Below are 21513 nucleotides of genomic sequence, written 5' to 3' on the forward strand. Positions count from 1 at the left end.
TCTGCTGTTATTTTGGATGGCTACAGCACCCCCCCCCCAGACATGCTAGGGTGGTCAGGATGGGTTGTGAGAAACTGTTCCAACTATCTTCAAATCCTTGCCCACTGCCTTTAGTTTCCACTGGAAGCGGATGGTGTGCATCTCGCACTCAGCTTGTTCCATCAATTCTCCATCCCCACCTAGGACAGCATGCTCCAACAGCAGTAACCATTAAACCCAAAATAGCTGGTCAGTGTTGCACCCCCCCACTCAACTATGGGCAAGCCTGCTTTGTAATCAGCTTTAAAAGTTTACTAGGTTACAAGTTTAATGGCCAAAACAAGTCAGGTTCATAGGGGAGCTGGTGAATCAAATGTACAGTTGGGATGAAACATTCTGAAGCTGAAGGTCACCCCCCCCACACCAAGACACACCCCAACCAAAAAACACAAACAAAAAAGGCATCTTGGAAAATTGTAGTTGCAAATACCAAGAGGAAGCATGTGTTCAGGTCTTCATAAGTGCTTTATTTTATTGCACACAAGAGCACGTTTTGCAGGTAATTAGAATTGCACAAGTATTAGAAAATTTAGAAAACAAATCCACAAGTTACAAGGTCACAGTCTCATACAAGTGACTAGTAAATCAGAATCCTAAAAGCTGCCCACGTACATTAGCCCTGTGACACTTGCTCCTTTCAGTTGTCTCTGGTGAAATATCAGTCTGTTAACCAGAACCGTTGAATTTAATTGCATTTAGGATGTCTGAAGTTCCTGCCTGCAAATCGGGCTTCTGATCCCAGCTCCTCTTCGATCCTGTTGAGATAAAAAGGTAGAGCAATTAACATGCTTGCTGTACAATGAAAAAAAAGTGGGATGTTATTCTGTTCCATCTGCTGTTGCAATAGTTTACTCCCACTGATTTCAACTGAACAAGCCTCCCTGCAGAGTAAAAATGTTACTTGTATATGAAAACACTAGGCAAGCAATCAAGGGGAACACAAGTTGCTATCCACAGTCACCTTTAAGCAGACCTCTTTTCAAGTTAATAGCACTCATCGCAAAACTGAGCAGCGCTATGCATTAATCTTAGCTTAAACTTGGTGCTGAGCTACATGCACCCAATTAGATAAGTTTTTATTGCATGACATTTACTAAGCTGAGACTGGCGACTGGTCCCTTAAGCACTGCTGTAAGGGATCACCCTGTCAGTAGTTTTTTTTTTTTTTTTTTTTTAAGTGCAGTCACCCACAACAGGTTGTGCCCCGCCAATGCATGCTATCTGCACTGTACCCTCTGTCCGCAGGCAAGACTATTCAATACAATGGCAGGATGAGCCTGCTGCAAAGCACAGGTTCTCAGGACTAGATATTGCTGATATTAACGGAATTCCTCATTTTCCACAAGCATCACTGGCACTACAAATAAAACTGCCTCCACTGTATAGCTCCTCGAATTCTAGTCTAGGACTTGGCCTTCCACAGCATGATTCTGAAGATTCCCCAAGCTAGGTTACACAGTGCTAGCGTAGTTACCTCACAGCAAGAAGTTCTCCTGTTAGATTCTCAGCTGGAGTGCCTTCTGTGGAGTCTGCATGTCCTCCCCGCAGTAGAGTGGCCTCCGTAAAGATATGCGTGAATGGGCATGCCTTTACTGAAGGTTGGGCATCAGGCAACTCTGCACCATAACCATCTGCCAGAGTTCCTCTGTGGCGACCCCTAACTGGGAAAAAATGAAGACAAACTTTCCCCAAACTTGACTAGTCTGGCAGCGACAAGATACTTTCTAGTCCCTAATCTAAGTTGGATTAGCTCTACACTGCAACAGTCAAAAAAATAAATTCCACTTACCGCAGCAGCTGGTTATACTTTGCCAAACGTTCAGACCTACATGGAGCACCAGTCTTGATCTAAAACACAAAATGTTATAAAAGTTAAGACACTGTAGTGCTAGCTAAAAGGCTGCATTGTCTGAATAAAAACAGGTTCCAACGACTACAAAAGTTCTACTTAGATTAAAATCCAATTACTAAGATAAGAAATCAAGCCAAGGAGACTTAGGACAGATAAAGGCACAGCCAACACCTGTTGGCAGTAAAAATTTAATTACAAAGTACAAAATGTAAAATGGTCTACTCAAAATAGGGGTGACCTTTAAAACCTTATTTAAAAAAGAGAAACTAACTTCATGCAGTTTACATGCTTTAACAATGCAGTCCAACATTATTTCATTTGTTTCCCTTAAACCACTCTTGAACAGTTGTGCCATTTCCAAAAAACGGTGGTCTTGTCAAGCTTAACTAGGTAAGGAGACTGCTTTACACATGCTGTGTCTTAACAGTACTCAACCCACCCAAAAATGCAGATGCCTTACTTAACTGTGCTGTAGCAGTTTCCAGTCTTAAGGGAAGCCTTTTTGGTACAATCTGATTGTAATTACAGAAGGCAATGTATCCTATTAAAAACAAGTTACTTGGCATTCAACAATAAATCTAGGTTAATGAAAAGCAACTGGGCCTCTGAAAGTCTGTTCTATATAGCACGATGTAAACTGAACTCAACTGTATGGCAAACCAGCTACACATGTACAAACCAAAACTCGGCCCAAAGATTAAATGAACATATCGCAAAGGCAAAGCAGAACAGATTCCCACTGAAAACAAATAAAAAGGGATGGTCACCCAAGCTTCAAGTCCTGGAAAGCTATGCAATTTCACAAGCCTTCTGAAGGGTTAGCAATGCCCTCCATTTGCAATGGCTCAATCCCTACAAAAGTTAGTAGCCTATTGCAATGGCCTAATCCCTACAAAGCAAGTTAGTAGCCTAACCAATCAACTCCACGTTTTTTGTCAAGACACCAGGCTTAGGATTTTTTTTTTTTGTAATATAAATGCAAGCGTAGCTGTTTCTACCCTTAAATTCCAAAGAATTGATCACCCAGAGATTGAGGTGGCAACAACCAGTTTTACCACCAGCTATGGAATATTGCACTTTGGCTCCAGGGAATTTTTAAAATCAGTATGAACACTTTTTGGGGTATGCACTTAAGGAAAAGTAGTTGCTAGCCTACAGAATGCATTCATTAGCTTAGTGGTAGTTGTACAATTAAAATTCTACTGCCTTGCAAAATGTACCAATTTGTTAGGCTACAGATGGGTATCACTTGATACAATCTTCCACTAAACCTTGACATTCTCCCGTAAATAAGTAGATAGTTGGAACACCTCAGAGAAGCAGGAGCCCAACCTTAACAGACGCTATTGGGCTTGCGTGGATTCCAAGACCAGTTAAAGCAAAGACTCATTTAAGCAGGGTTGGCCTTTACGGTCACCATCTGAATGAGCAGGCACCACAAACATTTCTCCAAAAGCTCATATAAAACCCTAACATGAATGCCTTGCTGGAGCAACTTCCACAGACTTGCTAGTTTACAAGCAGTTATTTCAGACAAATTTCAACTGGTTGAAAGAGAGGATTAATTCACATTTTATAAAAATGATTCCATTTTAACAAATGGAATTGCAGACCTTGGGTCTGTTGCATAAGGAGCAGTTCTCGCAAACTCCATTAAAACCACCAGTTTCTCGGAATGTGTTGATACAGCAGCTGGAGATTAGTCTATGTGCACGCCATGCCACTAGATGCAGCTAAGTATGCAACTCAAGGGACAAGCAAGTGCATCACTGGCTCGCTTGCTCATGTGTGCACTTTTAAAAAGAGTCGGTTCCCTTCATATGGTGGTACAAATGGCTTGGTGCTCTGCACAGCAAGAGAACAATCCAGCCTATACTATGGAATACAACCAGGTGGTGAGAGTTAGCATAATGACAAAGGTGTTCATCACAAACAAGGTAAAGGGTTCAACTCACCACTAAAGGGAAATTAGCTAGGCTTAAAATGGCCCACAAAGGCAGCTAGCCTAATACTTACCTAGGCAACTAAATGCATTGGTTGTAATCAGAGTTTGGTCAATTCTAGTACTAAATTCATTCTGCTCTTTACAAAGCTAATTTATAGCACAATACAGTTTTTTTTTATGTACAGGAACAGCACAGCTTTCCTACTGCCATGTGCGAAATTCACCATTTTTATAGTACTTTTACTGCTCATCTATCCAAATTAAAACTTTAGCTAGCCAAGTGTGCAACAAAAAAAACAGGGCATCAGAAACTTACACAAGTCTGCCCACTCCCTGGAATTCCAGCATGGCAATAGAAAACCTACCAGTACATCTCAAAATGTTCACATATTAAGTATTTACTGCTGTCCGTACATGAGTTGGCAAATGCAATGTTTGCTCAGACTGTTGAAGTAGAGAAGGTCAGAAGGAGTTGCATTGCATCTTTGTGGACTTGGAGAAAGCATACAACAGGGTGCCTAGAGAGGAATTGTGCACTGTATGAGGAAGTAGAGCGTGTCAGAGAATTAAGAGTGGTACATGATATGTACAAGGGTAGTGTGACAGCAGTGAGGTCTGCGGTGTGGTGGGAGTGACTGATTTAAGGTTGAGGTGGGATTACATCAAGGATCAGCTCTGAGCACTTTTATTTGCAATGGTGGACAAACCAACAGAGGAGATCAGACAGGAGTCAGTGAACCATGAAGTCTGCAGATGACATTGTGATCTGTAGTGAGAGTAGGGAAAGTACAGTTTTGTACCTACCATAAATGTAGATGTCCGAACTGGATAGCATCTGCAGTCATAACAAATGGGTAGTCCTGTCGTCAGGCAGCCCTTCAGTCGGCCGGATTCCAAAGTCTGGGTCTGGCTTCGGCCGATGTCGCACTTCACCAGACGTCATCTCTGCTGGTCTTCGGGTATAAAAGCATCGGCCGACGCCATTTTCTTCAGTGTTGCTTGCCCCAGATGCCAGTCGCCCTTATGGAAGGCTAAATTTGGATAAATGCCAATGTATACAAATAAAGTAGAAGGCAAATACAAAAAGTATGCAAGTATGTACATATATACAAACAAATACACCATAAGAGACTCCCCCCCAGCTAGCTATTAGGAGTGTAAATACCCTAGGAGTACCACAGAGGGGAAGGAGGGTGGGTAATCCTGACTGCAGATGCTATCCAGTTCGGACATCTACATTTATGGTAGGTACAAAACTGTACTATGTCCTTCATGGATGCATCTGCAGTCATAACAAATGGGTAGAATACCATAGCTAAACTAGGGGTGGAGGAAGTAGAATAATTATGGTGTAGTTAGGATCCCTTGCAGTACAGCAGTGGCAAACCCTGCTCGGGATCTGGAATATAGAGGTAGGTTGTAATGCTTGGCAAATGTATGCACGGAGGTCCAAGTAGCCGCCTCAATAATGTCCTTGGTTGCCACTCCTCGTAAGAAAGCTGTGGTAGTGGCTGTGGCTCTTGTTGAATGAGGTCTTATGTTCTGTGGCATTGGTTTTCCATGGTAGGAGTAACAGAACCTGATGCAATTTCCTATCCATTTGGAGATTGTCTGTTTGGAAATTGCTTTTCCTTCCCTTCCTGGTGCATAGGCCACTAACAGCTGGTCAGTTTTTCTGTTGCCTTTGGTTCTGTCCAGGTAGTAGCGTAACTGTCTATGTACATCCAAAGTATGCAGGAGCCTTTCCCCCCTGTTTTGTGGGTTTGGAAAAAAGGTAGGTAGGTGGATTGCCTGGTTTAAGGACACTCTGGATACCACCTTTGGCATAAATGTAGGATTAGTTCTCATGGAGACTCTATCTCGATGGAAAATCAGGAAAGGTTGTACTGCCATCAAGGCCTGGAGTTCTGAAACCCTTCTTGCAAGTAATTGCCAGAAGAAAAGCAGTTTTCCATGATAGATGTTGCAGATCCGCTGTTCCTGCTGGTTCAAAAGGAGGAAGTGTCAATTTTTCTAGTACAAAATTCAAGTCCCATGCTGGTAGTGGTGGTTTCCTAGGAGGTTTTACATTCTTGATTCCTCTGAGGAATTGCCTAAGCAAAGGGTGTGAGAAGACCGGAGGATCAGAACTGTATTTTGCAGAAATAGCTGAAGCATGTATCTTGGAGGAATATGACAGGCCTGTGTGTAGAAGCTCTGCCAAGTACTCCAGGATGTTAGCAATGTCTGTTTGACACCTCTTTTCCTCTTTCCTCACTCCAAGAGGCAAACCTTTTCCATTTTCCTGCATAGTTCCTTCTTGTTGAAGGTCTGCGGGCTTCCAGTATAATGTCTTTAACCCTTTGAGATAGTTCTGGGTTAGTTGTTCTTAAGTGATGTTCCAGGCAGTAAGATGTAAGGTCTTTAGGTTTGGATGCAGGATGTTGTAGTTGTTCTGAGTTAACATCAAAGGCATCAGAGGGATTGACCACATTTTCCCCTGAGACATGCTTCTCAGTAGGGGATACCAGTGTTGCCTTGGCCAATTCGGAGCTATTAGAATCATCCTTGGATGTTCCTCTTTGATTTTCAGTAGTACTTTGTGTATCAGAGGAAGAGGTGGGAATGCATATGCTGTCAGTCCTTTCCAACTGAAGGAAAGGGAGTCCACCTTCCATGCAAGCGGGTGAAAAGTCCTTGTGCAGAATTTCCTGAGCTGGTGGTTGAGTGGGGATGCGAATAGGTCTATTTGTGGCATTCCCCATTTTCTTGTGATGGTCTTGAAGATGTCCGGGTGCAGCATCCATTCGTGAGCATCCGAGGTGGTTCTGCTTAACATATCTGCTAGGGTATTTTCTTCCCCGGCACGAAGGTTGCCTGTAACTGGATGTTGTAGCTCAGAGCCATGTTCCAAAGGTCCATAGTCATTCTGCATAGGGGGTAAGAATGCGTGCCCCCTTGCTTGTTGATGTACCACATCACTGTGGTGTTGTCTGTCCTTATCAATAAATGTCCTTCCCTGAGAAAAGGTTTGAATTTCTGAATTGCTAGTTGTACTGCCAGCATTTCTTTTTGGTTTATGTGCAGGTACAGCTGGTCTGGGGTCCACAATCCTTGTATGCATTTGTCCAACATGTGTGCCCCCCAGCCTAGGTCTGAGGCGTCCGTTGTGATGGTCTGGTTCGCTTGACCTTTGTGGAATGACAAACCTAGGTTTGCCTGGCATGCTTGGGCCCACCATAGGAATTCTTGTTTCAGGCATGGGATTAGTGGTATTTCGGTTTCTAAGCTGTGCCTGTGTTGAGACCATAGGTTTTTTAGGTACCACTGTAACTTTCTCATATGCAGTCTGGCATGAGGAATCAAAATTATGCATGATGCCATGAATCCCAAGGCCTGCAGCACCTTTCTTGCTGTTAGTTTGTTCTGTTTTGTTAATGCCAAGAAGTAAAGAGGTAGTTCTTGTTTTTCTGCAGTCAGGAATGCCATTTGTTTTACTGTGTCCAATTCTGCACCCAAGAAGGTTCTTGTCTGGGATGGTATCAGCCTTGACTTTAAGTTGACTGTGTATCCCAGGGCTTGTAGCAAGCAAATGACCCTTTGTAAATCTGTTGTCAGATTGTCTCTGTTGTCCGCTTGTAGCAGGCAGTCGTCCAGGTATGGATAGATTTGAATTCCCTGTAGCCTGCAATGAGCTATTACTGATGCCAGGCATTTTGTGAATACTCTGGGCGCAGTAGATAAGCCAAAAGGCAATGCTGAGAATTGATAATGCTCTGATCCTGCAAGGAATCTGAGGTATCTTCTGCAAATTGGTCGTATGAGGACGTGCAGGTATGCCTCCTTGAGATCTAGAGTCACCAGCCAACAGTCCTTGCCCAGCATGGGAAGAAGTTGTTGTAAGGTCAGCATTTTGAATTTTGGGACGATGATGTATGTGTTTAAGACGGACAGATCGAGAATGGGTCTCCAGGTTTTTTCTTTTCTTGGGACTAGAAAGAGTCTGGAGTAAAATCCTTTGCCCTGTTGATTTACTGGCACCCTTTCCACAGCTCTCATGTTGGTTAACTGAATTACCTGGTTTTGAGCTTCTGTTCTTTGAGTTGGAGGTAAGTTTGGCATTCCTCTTTTTACTGGTAAGGTGTTGAAGTGGAACCTGTAGCCTTGGTCTATGGTCTTTAAAATCCACTTGTCTTTTGTGATGCAATGCCAGTTTTGTGAAAATAAGGCTAGCTTTCCGCCTAAAGGTGCTGCTAATTGCTCTCTGGTAGGCGGTGTTAGGGCCAAGTCATTGAGATTGTCCAGTTGCAGTACCTCGCTGGTTATTACCTTGCCACTGTCTTCCTCTGTAGGCATTTCCTCTGGGTTGGTTTCTGCCTCTAGAGCGTCTGTACCTGCCCCTTTGGGTCTTTGATGAGTCTGGAAAGGACCAATTTTTGGCAGGCCAATTTCTGCTAAACCGAGGTGGCTGAACCTGTAAGAAATCTTTAACTGTTTGTACAGATTTTGCCTTCTCTTCCATTTTCTTCATTACTTGTTGAGCAGAAGTACCAAATAGACTGTCCTTATCCATAGGAGCATCCAACAGCTTTGCTTTTACCTGATCCGTAGGACCTGCTCTTTCAGCCATGCATGCCTTCTTATTACTGTGCCAGTCATGGCTGATCTAAATGAAGCCTCCAGTGCATCATAGCCACATTTTAAAGAATGGTTACTAACCTGCTGTATGTTATTTACCATTTCTACAATATATTTCTTATCTAAGGGTTCCTCAGAGGAAACTTTCTTAGACAGCTGATCAAGCATAAACTCTTGGTATTGGATCATGTGAAACTGACAGTTTAAAGCTCTAGCAGCGAGAGTGGCCGAGGTGTAGACTTTTTTGCCCCATCTGTCTAAGGACCTGGCTTCCCTTTCAGAAGGAAGAGGGTTTTTAGTATTGGAAGAAGCTACTGCCTTTGGGCCCTGGGATATAGTCTCAGGATCTGCAAGTGGGGCCCTGAAAAGGTGGTGGTGGGTGTTGGGTACCCTGTAAAATCTGTCAGGTTTGGCAGGGGCTGGAGGCAAAGAATCTGGAGCAGAGCAAACATCATTAAATGCATCATCCACAACAGGCAAAACTGGAGGTATAGCTAAAGGCCTATGTTGTGGTAGGTGCAGAAAAGTTCTAAGCCTTTTTCTTGAGTATGAGAAATCCTGTTCCTGCCACTGGAAATGTTCTCTCATGGCATGTAAGGTTTCCCCAAAAGAGAATTCTTCTGGAGGAGAGGCCGATGGAATAGATTCATCAGCATCTGAATCTTCATAAGTGGACAAGGGAGCCTCTGGCTGGTCTGTAGTATCCGAGTCCTCTGAAGAATCAGAGTACTCCTGCTGTGGAGGTTCTGTTCTAGGTCTCTTTTCTGAAGGCTGAGAGGCCCTGTCTGGGTGTGATTGGGATCCCCTAATTAAGGAAATCAAATCCTCTGCCAGGGTAAGCATTTGAGAACTAGAAGGATGTCTGTGAGTGGGGGCCTTAGCAGGAACTGTTTTAGCAGTTTTGGCTGCTTTGGCCCTGGCAAAGGCCTTGATAGACATGGCTTTAGGAGGCCTAGCAGCACCACGTGCTGGGGTGGAAACATCCAAAGGGATGGTGTCCGATAATCAGTGGAGGCCGCAGTAGTAGGTAAGGTGTCAGAGGCCGTTTCAGTTAAAGTAGCTGAAGCCTCGGTGGAAATTATGGATTCGGCTGACGGTTGACTGGTTTTCTCGGTTTCGGCCGAAACAGAGACACTCGCGGTTTGCTTATCCGTGGTTTTGGCCGAAACCGCGGACCGCGAGTGTCTGTCCTTTTCTTTGCGTTTTTTAATTATTTGTGTTGTCGGTTGCTCCGACGGCATAATGTATGCAAAGTCTGAACCGAAAAACTGTTCAGCAAACTCCGACCGACGTCTAAGTGTTCGTCGGTTGAAGGAAGAACAAGCTAAACAGGCAGCAACGTCGTGGTCTGGGCCTAAACAAGGTAGGCAGTAAGAGTGGAAATCCTTATGAGGTATTTGTTCCCCACAGGTTAAACAATTGTTTACTTTTTCTGACATCGGCTGAGGCAAGAAAAGGTCCCCAACGGGGTACTTAGCTTTTTAGAAGTCTTCGAAGTAGTATTCGGTAGAAGGAATCTCTGGATCTGACCGACCGGCACTTGCGAACAGCTTCTGCTTCGGGCGCCCGCGGCAAGAAAGACTGAAGAAAATGGCGTCGGCCGATGCTTTTATACCCGAAGACCAGCAGAGATGACGGGTGAAGTGCGACATCGGCCGAAGCCAGACCCAGACTTTGGAATCCGGCCGACTGAAGGGCTGCCTGACGACAGGACTACCCATTTGTTATGACTGCAGATGCATCCATGAAGGACATCAGGTGGAGGAGACCCTGGAGAGGTGGAGATATGCTCATGAGGAATGAAGGCCAGCAGGATTAAGAAGGTGTGTGAATGAGAGGGAGGACAGAGAAATGGTGAGGATGCAGGGAGTAGAGGTGGCAAAGGTGGAGGAGTTTTAAATACTTGGGATCAACAGTTCAGAGTAAAGGTGAGTGAGGAAGAGGTGAAGGAGAGTGTACAGGCAGGATGGAGTGGGTAGAGAAGAGTCAGGAATGATTTGCGACAGACTAGTACCAGTAAGAGTGAAAGGGAAGGTCTACAAGAGGGTAGGGTTGGAGAGTGGCATTGACAAAAAGGCAGGAGTCAGAGTTGGATGTGGCAGAGTTAAAGATGTTACGATTTGTACTGGGTGTGACGAAGGTGGACAAGATTAGGAATAAATATATTAGAGGGTCAGCCCAGGTTGGAAGGTTTAGAGACAAAGCCAGAGAGGCAAGATTAAGTCTGTTTGGACATGTGCTAAGGAGGGATGCAGAGTATTTGGAAAAACATGCTAAGGATGACGCTGCCAGTAACTGGAAGAGAGGAAGGCCTAAGATAAGGTTTATGGATGTGGAGAGACAGGACATGCAGGTGGTTGGTGTGAGAGCAGGATGCAGAGGACAGGAAGAAATGGAAACAGATTATCCGCTGTGGTGACCCTTAAAGGGAGCAGCTGAAAGTACTTACTGCAGTTTTGTAGATGCAGTTAGTGTTCCTGGCACAAGAGATCTGCCCTGCTCCTGGGAATCTTGGCCCATTAGCAAAGGCTTAGTTTGTCTGGAAAAATGCACACTGTGCATTTGAGAATCTCAAACTGCAACACATCTCCTATAAACAAACCATATTTGACAGACAAATATCCTTTTAAATACCCATCCAGGGAACAATATCTTTGGTTCATTACACTCCCAAGACCAAACCCTTGGCCCACAAGCCTCTTCATACACCTGCCTCATCAACAGCAGTACACCCCAGCATTAACAGAAAAAGGGCTACACTAAAATCCTTCAAAGCCCTTTGCTAGTGATTTTAGATCCATCAGAATATTCCCACACCCTATGAAAGCACCAGAAAAAAGCTCATCACCCTGGCACAGATTCCAGTTAAGATCCCAATTCCCCATCCCATTCACAAAAGTAGCTTTATAGGAGCATTTCCATAGACCCAAGACTGTCAGCAGTTTCTCACTCCCTCAGTCAACCAGAACTTGCAAAATTTAATGTTTGCAGTATAGTTTGGGCTGACAAACCTTGACCTCTGTAGTCCTCTCCTTGTAAAGAAACCTTTTGATCTGCCCAGGCTAAGCATCCCGGGGATATGTTTACAGAAGAAATCCCCTTCACCTCCCTTAGTTTAGACTTGCTGCAGGAAAGGATCTCAGTAGCTGGTAATTCTAACCCCCCCAACCATTTATGTAAACAAAGCCATACTATTAAGATCACCACAGATTCAGAGACCCTCCACCTGATGCACACCACAAAAACCCTTTTGAAACTGTACAGGTCTATAGCTACCTATGAATTTGGTCACACGTAACCCTTATGTTCAGTACAGAGTTACAAGTGAACTTATGGCCAAATTTCTCATCTTATCCCTAGAGGTGGGCCTGCTATTGGGGCTCCTCCACCCACAACTTCACTCAATTCAAAATGTTCTCATCTGCAGGTTTAACTACCATTGCACCACTGTAAGCAAAATTACTAGATTCCACAACAAACCAGTTAGGCTCCATGACCTTTAAACTCAATCCTTACCCTATTTTGCTAGGGCCTTCAAAGTGACCCTCTGTACAACACGTCATCTCACCTTCATGCCACAAGGTTTACATTCTTAAAGCACACTGAACACTCCCTCTTCCCTCAGAACTGGGAATGCATCACAAGACTGCCCTTCCCCAAATTCAGAAGAAAGATGGCCTTTAAGCAAAATGTAAATGCCACTACATAGCAAGCCATGCTTAATGACAGGAATTCAGCACAAGTGGCAACATTTGAAAAGAACGCATCCCCTTTTAAAGTGTATACAGACATTCTGATGGTTAACTACACATTTAAACAAGTGAATGGTCAGGACAATAGCTTGAGGTTGAATACAAAATTACACATTTGTGGCTACACAAGCAATCACACAACCTGTAGGTTTCAACATACCAGAACTACTTATTAAAAATTGTTCAGGCTCATTGTTTAATTGCATGGAAAAACTGCTTTAAGCAGAAACCAGACTTGACAACTACCAACACTTCGCATTACGTTCCTTTTTACATATGTAGTAGTGTTGCTTTCGCAACTTCCATCTAGACCCCAAAAAAGTCCCATGGGGATCAGCGTTGCACCCTTAACACACTTACGGTACGGCAAATACTCCTACAAGAGATAACCAGGTACAGAACAGCAGCATATTGTATTGGTTAAGAGTTCTAATGTTGCCTCAAGATGTCAACAGTAACCACACAAAAGCTTCCTAGCACCAGTGTGTCTAAGACCTGCCCTGTGCAATAAGTCTTACATTTTCAAATTACAAAAGCAAACCTCTGCACATTTTACCAGATGCAGAACAACTTTTCTGTTGAAGATGGGGGAACAAGAACTAGAAATTAAATGGCCAGAAGACAAACAGGTTTAAGCCCGTCAGACACTAATACAAGCCCTGCAGCACACTTTGGCTTCTGTCACCATTGTACAAACTACTGGTTAGCACTCACCTGCCCAGCACACAGCCCAACCACCAGATCAGCAATGAAAGTATCTTCAGTTTCTCCAGAACGATGGCTAACCATCACACCCCAGCCATTCTTCTGTGCAAGCTGACAGCTATAAAAAAAACAAAGAAAATAAGCAAACTACATACTTCACACCCTGCTCCACAAGTCAATAATAAATTGTTACATGCAGCAGTGCCATCATATTTAGGATTCACATGCCCCTTACACAAACGAGGCAAGATGCTCTCCTGTGAAGATGTGGTATCACATCCTTTAACCTTGCCAACATACCTCAAAGCAAGAAATCTGGACAAAGGCCCAAAAACGGACACTAAACAGTGCTATTACAAAAATAGAACAGGTTTTGCATTAGCTTGAATTTTCCAAAGGATATTAAGTAGGACTTCAACCCTCGATTAGTCGTAATTGTTTGTTTTCTGGCAAAAGTGAGGAAAACAAATCTTGACAGTTGAGGGGTATGCTTGCCAGTTTACCAAAAATCAGCCAACACAAACACAAATGCCCTAGTATTAGTAATGCATTATATGTGCAAGTCCTAGCCACAACCTACAAGCAGCTGTGAAACTATTCTACAAGCAATCCATTTTTTTAATTTCCTATTCCATTCCTATTCCAGTAACTATGCTAAGTTCAGCAACTGCATGAGTAGTGCATTCGCTCGGTGAGCGAGCAACTCTACAAAATTATCCAATTACCCAATGCCATGTCAATGTTGAAATAATTTCTGGTCATTTTAAGAAAGAGGCCCACCATACCCTCCTTTTAGCGCATTACACTCAGTCTAAAGTCTGGTGGGATCACTGAAGGCAGTAACAGCTACTCATTTTCATAGGGGCTTCAAAAGGTCAGTCACCCTTTTGAATTGGAAGGGTTTGCAGCCCAATTAGTCAATTACTTCAGTTAGCAAGGCTACAGCCTTTTACACTTTCTTGGAGACTGGTATGTACACATGCTATTAGTAAGTAGCAACCACTACTAGGTCTGGCCACCAAGTCACTAATTTCCCAGAAATTTAACTGGGCATTATCCCAAAGACCATACCTGGAACTAAGACTAATGTAGTATTGTTACCCTGAAACAACTATTCAGCTTCCAATACATTGAATGTTATGGAAGACAGCCAGCTGAGGTTACAATACTCTATATGCAGGGATGCATTTGCAAGTCTGAGACAAATTCATCCCCCCACTTCTATCTCGATAAAATAGTGCTGTGAAAGTTTTAGCTTAGTTGGTACTGAAATACTAGCTGGTACTGAAATACTAGCTATCAGAGCAGACTGAACCACAATAAGAAACCCAAGGCAAAAGACATAGCAGCTGTGCTATATACAGGCCTGCCAGATCTTTCCTCAAAAAGGAAGCATCACATCCACTTACCAGACAATTCACTATATTAAAGAATGTACAAGGCCATAAACCGCAGCTTTGAAGTTACCACTTGAGATCCTCCAAGATGGACTTTGGGAACAGTTAAAAGGCTGATGTCAATTTTAACACCTGCAGCCAGAGCAGTCTAGTCATTCATTAAATGCAACATACTGTGAACACCTACAGTGGAAAAAGTGGCAGGGCAGAGGGATGGTCAAAGGTGATGAAATAGGGGCATGCTTAGAAGTGCTGCACATGGCAGCAAACAAAATGCCAAGCGTTGCAACTCTGGTGACAGACAGGCTATATGGGCTTTGGACTACTTGTTAAGCCATCAGCAACAGCTTCTTGAGAATGGAAACTCAACTTGCTTGCAAAGCTACAATTATATTCACGAACAGTACCACCATGTAGAAAAGTGGAAAGAGCCAGGTAATGCTACTGTACTACATTAGTGCAACACTGGGCAAGACCGTAAATACAGGCAGTTCAAGAAGGAGGAAGAGGTGAAGCCTACAAATGGGGAGGCCAGGTATACCTTATGGCAGTAGGGCAAGCACAGTTCATGCCAGTGGTTTGCTAAAGGGACAGCACTGATGGAGTTTCACCTCAGCCCCCACAGGACAGATAGTATCCTCTAATATAACCTAGCAAGATGGGGTTCAAAAGACAGAGATAAATAATCCAGCTATACAACACTGTAGGTGAAAGGTAAAGCCATTTGGATAAGTAGCACCTGAACAAGTTCAGAAAGACTGCAGTGGGGGGTGGTGTCTTTGACTAGGATGATTTTGGGCATGGAGAGGAATCCTACAAGGATTGTCAGCAGGGCAGGCAGATGTCAGAGTGAAACCAGGCAGATTACCGGGTGTCAAAGGGGCCAATACATAAAACAGGACAAAAAAACTAAATGTCCACAGAACAGGAAGGGTTAAAGTGAATACTGCTATACAGCAAATGGCAGCATAGTAGATACAAGTCTTCTAGGTCACACATTTAATAAACGCCTGTTCCGAGGCCAAACCAGATGCATTGGGAATCTAGATAAGTGTACAGGATGAACAAGATCAGCCCACTATTAGAGAAGCAAAGCTCAGTAAATGAAGCTGGGACAAGTTACACAAACTGTAGGCAATGGAGAGGTTAGTGGCAGCAACATTGAGAAGCTACCCAGTAGCACAAACTAGTTCAAAACAGGCTTCTGGAGGGAAGACAGAGCATAGGCCAAGTTGGCGAGAATGTGAAAGGGAGTGCACAGAGTACATTACATGTGCCACCTAAATCAACCATGTACAGAAGTGCATCTTCCACGTGCCAATTTCTGGAGCTCTTCCCTGGGTTTGACTCAGCTGGGGTAATGTCTGTGCAGAGATTTGCATGGGTCATCTCTGGGTGCTTTGGATTTCTTCAACATCCCTTTGCCTTGTAAGCTTGCAGACAAAAGTGGGGGGTCCCTGGGGTTACTCAAGGAGATTGCTGCAACCTGTAAGAGGATGCAACTTTCATATAATTTGCTACATCTGTGCTCTGATCATGTAATGAAGCTGACTAGGGTACAAGGCAAAGCATAGGTCTTCATGGCATCAAGGATCAGGAATACTTGCAATGGATTACCCAGTCTTCATTTTAAATTGCAGTTTAGAGTGCCATGGTCTGCAAAGGGTAAGTGGTACAGAACTGTCATCTTGTCATGATCCAGTACACTTCCAGAACCATACAAGAGGGAGAGTGCTCTACATACAGTTTGCCTTGCTGGTGACCAGCGTATAACCAAGACTAAAAGCTGTCCACCTATTAACTAAGATGCAAGAGTACCATTTTTTCACATTAACATTTTTAGGCAAGCCCACTTGAAACTTGTACCAAATTCAGAAAAAAAAAACAAGTAAAAACAAGACAAACTAGAGGATATGTATTATACACCCTGCGAGGATTATGCAAAGTTAACAGCAGCCATTTGAACACTTACTAGCCACATTACATAAGCAATAACTTACGCTTCTATGGACTCCGTTACGGTACCAATTTGGTTCACTTTGAGTAGAAGACAGTTGCATGCTTTTTTCTCGATTGCCTTCTGAATGCGCTCAGGGTTGGTTACAGTCAGATCATCACCAACAATCTGAATTGTTGTATTGCCTGTGAAGCTGGCCCAGTTACTCCAGTCATCCTGATCAAATGGGTCCTCAATAGATACAACTAGAAGGAAAAAAAATGCCACTGCATCACTTGTTCACAGTTCAAATGGTTACTCTTGTGAATTTTCCACTAAAATCAGACATCTTCCCTACTCCAGTGGGAACAGAAGAGACCCCCCCTCCCTCCATTAGAGGATTACCTTCATCTGTCCACTTTACAGGGCAGCCAAATGGAGCAGAGATTCAAAAGGAACAGATCTTGCTCTGGCCAAGTCATTACTGGGAACACTACTCGCAGTTACAAAATCAGTACAATACAGAAGGGCAACTCTTGCGGTAATGTTAATCCCTACCTAACAGACTATCTAGCCAGAGGCATGGAGGTTAGTGAAGACATCTACACAACTCTCCACTCCACAAATAGAAACCCAAGAGCTGTATTAGCCAGTCACTGAATTTGTGAAACTGGAATTTTCTGATTGGCAGTCTGTCCCAAAGCGGCTCTAACAAAGTGGAAGGAATGAGAAAGCATATGTAAACCAACTTAACTGCAGAGGAAAAGCAGAGACCAGTTATATCAGTGTTGAGTGATCCAAACACTACCATGTGTGACCTCTTGCCATCTTGGTGGTATGATCATCTCCCCAGGTAACATTTGAAGTTTAAACCAAAATATTTAAGAATAAAGTTACAAACATTATACAGAAGTTGGCACTACAGGTCAGGAAAGCTGCAGACAGTTGGCAGCAAAAACAGTAAAGCTACATTCGATACTTTTCAGATAACCTTTTAGCAGCTCCAAATAACCTTTTAGCAGCTCCAAGTCTTAACAGTGCAAACACATTACTTTTAACTTGTGTGTGGGGGGGGGGGTCCATCAGGGCAGCATAGGTATCGTACAAAGTCAGGTTCAGACCTTGGAAAGGGAAGGTGTGCACAGTGAAGATGAAGAATGGGACCAATTGGTCCAACACTGTCTAGACGTACAGAATGGTATCTTGTCTTAAGCCTACTACAGGTGCCGGCTCCAAATAGCCATACGCCTAACTGGGTCACAAAACCAAATGTGCCCAGAACCTTCTCATGTGAGGCAATCACACATACAAGTCACTATTACACAGGACCAAGTTACAGTGCAGGTAATAACATTTTTGGATCATGTCACTTTGCCTCCATCACATACTACGACTATTTATTGGCTGGTGATATTGACAAGAGTCTCCTAACCTGAAATGCCGTAATGGTGACCACTGTACAGCTACAGGATAAACTACTGAAGCCAGTCTGTAGATTTATGTGTTATGGTTTTAAGGGTGTGTTTTTCCAGTACATTGCTAACTGTAGATTTAATGTATTGCATTGCACTGAGTAAGGGGAATATCTAACCTTTTCTTTCCCTCTTCCTGCTTGCCTTTTCTACTTTAACAGCAGATGAAAGCAGTCCTGTTTCTGAACATATTTCCAGCACTCTAGCAACCATGGTCAGCACAGAAACTTTCCTCCTGCATTCCATTTTCTATGGGTCAAGCATATCATTTAATGTAGTGTAGGCTTGCTTCCCTTTTGTAATAGTGCTGTTCACTGCTATTTTCTAGTTTGCACACAGGCCACGACCTAGTCCCCCCAATTTCATCCTCCAGTGAATATATAGGTTCCATCTCTTGTTGGTGACCAGATACTCTGGCTAGATAAGTTTCCTTCCCTAAAAAAAACTTAAAACATTCCTGTAATGTTGGTTATTTTGGCTCTAGCATAATTGCTCATTTTGTTTAAGTTGTCCTTCACTTTCTCAAGGCTTGTAATGCAAAGCTGCTTGTCCGTTCTGTAATTAATGGGCTACTTTGAACGTAGACTTTGCCAACTAAAAGCAGACCATACATTTACTACACCTGGTGCTTATAGTGTAGACTTTCTGCTTAGACTCATTGGAGTTTTTGGCTTTAGGTTCTCTTGACCCAACCTGCTCCATTCACCCTCACTACTGCTCAGGCTCACTGCTCCGCTACCCCATTCCCACCCACCACCCCATTACATTTATACTTGTCCAGCCACTCCCCTTCAACCACAGCCCCACCCCCTTCACACCCATTGCCTCTTCACATATATCCAGTTACTTTCCCCTTCTCTCCAATACCCCATTAAAGAGCTTTAGCTTTACTGTACTCATCCCCTTTACCCTCCTAACATTTCTAGATCTTGCCACTCCCAATTTCCAAAGCATCTGCAATGCTTACCCTTTTAGCTGCTACAGAAACATGGTTAAAGCCCACAGTCCAGAAAATAAATCTCCCCCTCCCCAAAGAGAGGGGGTAGCGTAGCCCTCATCTACCTAGATTCCCTCAATATTGACCCATATAGTGATCACACCCCTAAATTCCAAAATGCCGAAATTCTAATCTTTCTTGAAATTAACCACTCCTTTGCTATACATTCCACCAGGTAACATTCCCAACAGTGGAAGATTAATCTCTGCTTTCCCACAACATAATTAAGCTATTGCCCTCAGATACATTGATTGGTCTTCTGTCTCCTCTAACCAGTCTTCTGCCAGTATAAAGCTTTTCCACTTCGACTTAATGCTACTAGGTACAACAAAAGCAAGGTAGGATCAATCCTTGGATTCTAGTTTCAAATCCATCCAAATTCACTTCCTCTGGCACTTCTAGTGATCAATCACCTCCCCTCTTTCACAATCAGGGCATGCTCAGCCTTCCCAAAACATATTAAAACTATGAAACACCTAAATTTCAACCCTAGTACTTTCAACAGCACCTTAAATAGCAAACTGGAACATCCTTAAAACTCCCTCTGGACGATGCAGCACATTCAATTCTTTCCTAGAATTACTAGACAGACTAGCTCCTTCAAGAGCCAAAACTAAAACACACAATACCCCATGGCTATCCAAAACTACCAAAGAAATCATGAACAGGGACAAAAAGCATGGCTTAAATCAAAAAATACATCCATACTTCAATATAAAAACCTCTGTAACCAAGTCAAAAAAACTCAATGCTAAAGACTAGCAATACTACTTTTGGAACTAACAAAATTATAGAAATGGTAACCAAAAATGATTCTGGACTTCCACTAACAACCTCTTGTCCTCCGGCACAAAACCCAATCCTTGCCCACACCCTGACAAACCTCTTGAACAAATTACTAGTATCCAACTCGTACTTTCATCCCACTGACAATATAACCTTCTGACCTTCTCCTGTCCTCTCCTCAACTCCACTACCACTTCCTCTCATAGTCCACCTTAAAATATCCCAAACTCCTTGTTCTACTCAAGATCTCCAACCAAGCAGCACCTATACAACTACCCATCCACCTCTCCAACTACCTATCCACCTCTCCGCTATGTCAAAAAACTGCTTCTACAAATTGGGGTGGGAAGGTAGCTTAATGGCTAAGGTGTTTGCCTTACAAACACAAGGTGTAAGGTTTGAGTCTCACGAGGGATAATTGGCTAAGCTTGAAATGGCTCACAAGGGCAGTTAGCTTAGTAATAAACTATGAACTATAAAAGCCCTGCACACATTCTGCTAACATTCCTGCAAAATTTCTTAACTGCAGACTGTGGCATATCCCATAAGCACTCGTTAACAGATCTATCCAGGAATCCATGTCTCTACTATATGGCAAAAAAGCTACATTCCCTCCATAAAGGTGGCCCCCCTCTGCCATCTCCCAACTTCTGTCCCTTTGCTAGCCCCATCTCCAAAATCTTTGGAAAATGTATTCAGAAGATTTCCTTCAACACATTCTCTCCCCCACACAGCATGGGTTCCGGCCAGGAGAGTACCTCCACTGGTCTCATTTCCTTCTTGGATACGGTCAAAGCTAGAGACAGGAAATACTGTATCCAGCCCTTTTTCTAGACCAGTCAAAAGCATCTGACACCATGTCCAACTCCAACATCCTTTCTCAGCTCTCTAGTATAGGCCTCTCAGCTTTCCCTTAACTGGTTCAACAGCTACTTCTCTAAGAGCATGCTGCAAATGGCAAAACTCCATCTTCCCCTTCATTCATAATCCTACAGGGGTGCTTCAAGGTTCTATTGTTGACCCTCTAACATTTATCAGTAATCTGCAACAGGTTATTTCACAGGGCTCCCTAATCCAGTATGCAAACTACTCCACTACAGTCTGCACAGCTAAGAATGTTAGCACTAAAAACAAAACTTACCCACGCTTTTTCAATAGAATTCTGGCTGCACAAAAATCACCTCCCTCAATCCCAAAAAAACTTCTAATCTTCACTCCCAAAAGAAACTTGCCCATCAATAAAGCTGACCTTGAAGTTCTCCCACAAAACCACTCAAATTTAGCTAGACACTAAACTGCTAGAATTATTTCACCACATCCAAAATATCAGCAAGACCCACAAAACACTAGGGTGGCTAGACAAAATTTCTGTCCCTTTCAAACAAGCACTCAGAATCTTACTCTTAACTTATGGTGCCCCCTTAACCAATTTGCAGTCTTCCTTCTTTGCCACATAGACACTTGCTATAACAAAACTGCTAAATTTGCCACAAATAAAAATTGCTACACCACTGTACTGCCTTAAGCAACAGAAACTGCTTTAGCTCCCCCACTCCCTTCTCCAGCTTTCCACTAAAACTAAGCTATAAAGCCTAGGGCTGTCCCAACTCAGCTCCATTCTCTCCTTGTATAATCCTGCCCATCCTCTTCACTCTGAGGACAGATTTCTGCTCCAAATACAACAGCCAAAACTCCCTGCAGGCCAATACTAGTGGACCATCTAAAATCTTGAACCTTCCAGCAGCCACCTTTTCATGGATATGCAACTGCTCAACTCCTTCAGTTACCTAAATTCTAACCTACAAAAGTTAGAATCTGTGATCAAATTCACCTTATTTTGCTAATGTAACTTGTACCCCTAGGTTTATGTAGCCTTCTCTGATCACTATTCTATGTAAATGGATTAGGAAATTTGTTAGTTTGGTGCAACTTTGTTTATATTATAGTGGCAGATTGAAAGTAACAAAATGAAAGTACATTGTCACTTTATACTATATAATAACTAACAAATTCTA

The 21513-nt window shown here is 43.1% G+C and overlaps 1 protein-coding gene across 2 annotated transcripts in view; it reads right to left on the reverse strand.

Moving 5' to 3' along the window:
- Positions 1-485: 485 nt before the first annotated feature.
- The window catches only part of ENO1 (enolase 1), a 100889-nt gene continuing 79861 nt past the window's right edge, over positions 486-21513 (reverse strand). For both annotated transcript variants that reach the window (XM_044063111.1, XM_044063112.1), the window contains exons 9-12: positions 16308-16509; positions 12920-13028; positions 1829-1887; positions 486-794 (exon numbers count right to left, since the gene is read on the reverse strand). In XM_044063111.1, coding sequence (XP_043919046.1) covers positions 725-794; positions 1829-1887; positions 12920-13028; positions 16308-16509 — 440 coding nt within the window. In that variant the 3' untranslated portion in view covers positions 486-724. The remainder of the gene's footprint in view (positions 795-1828; positions 1888-12919; positions 13029-16307; positions 16510-21513) is intronic.

The sequence above is a fragment of the Protopterus annectens genome, chromosome 2.part1 (genome assembly GCF_019279795.1).
Source record: "Protopterus annectens isolate FY-2018-M chromosome 2.part1, PAN1.0, whole genome shotgun sequence".
In the NCBI taxonomy this organism is placed as follows: domain Eukaryota; kingdom Metazoa; phylum Chordata; order Ceratodontiformes; family Protopteridae; genus Protopterus; species Protopterus annectens.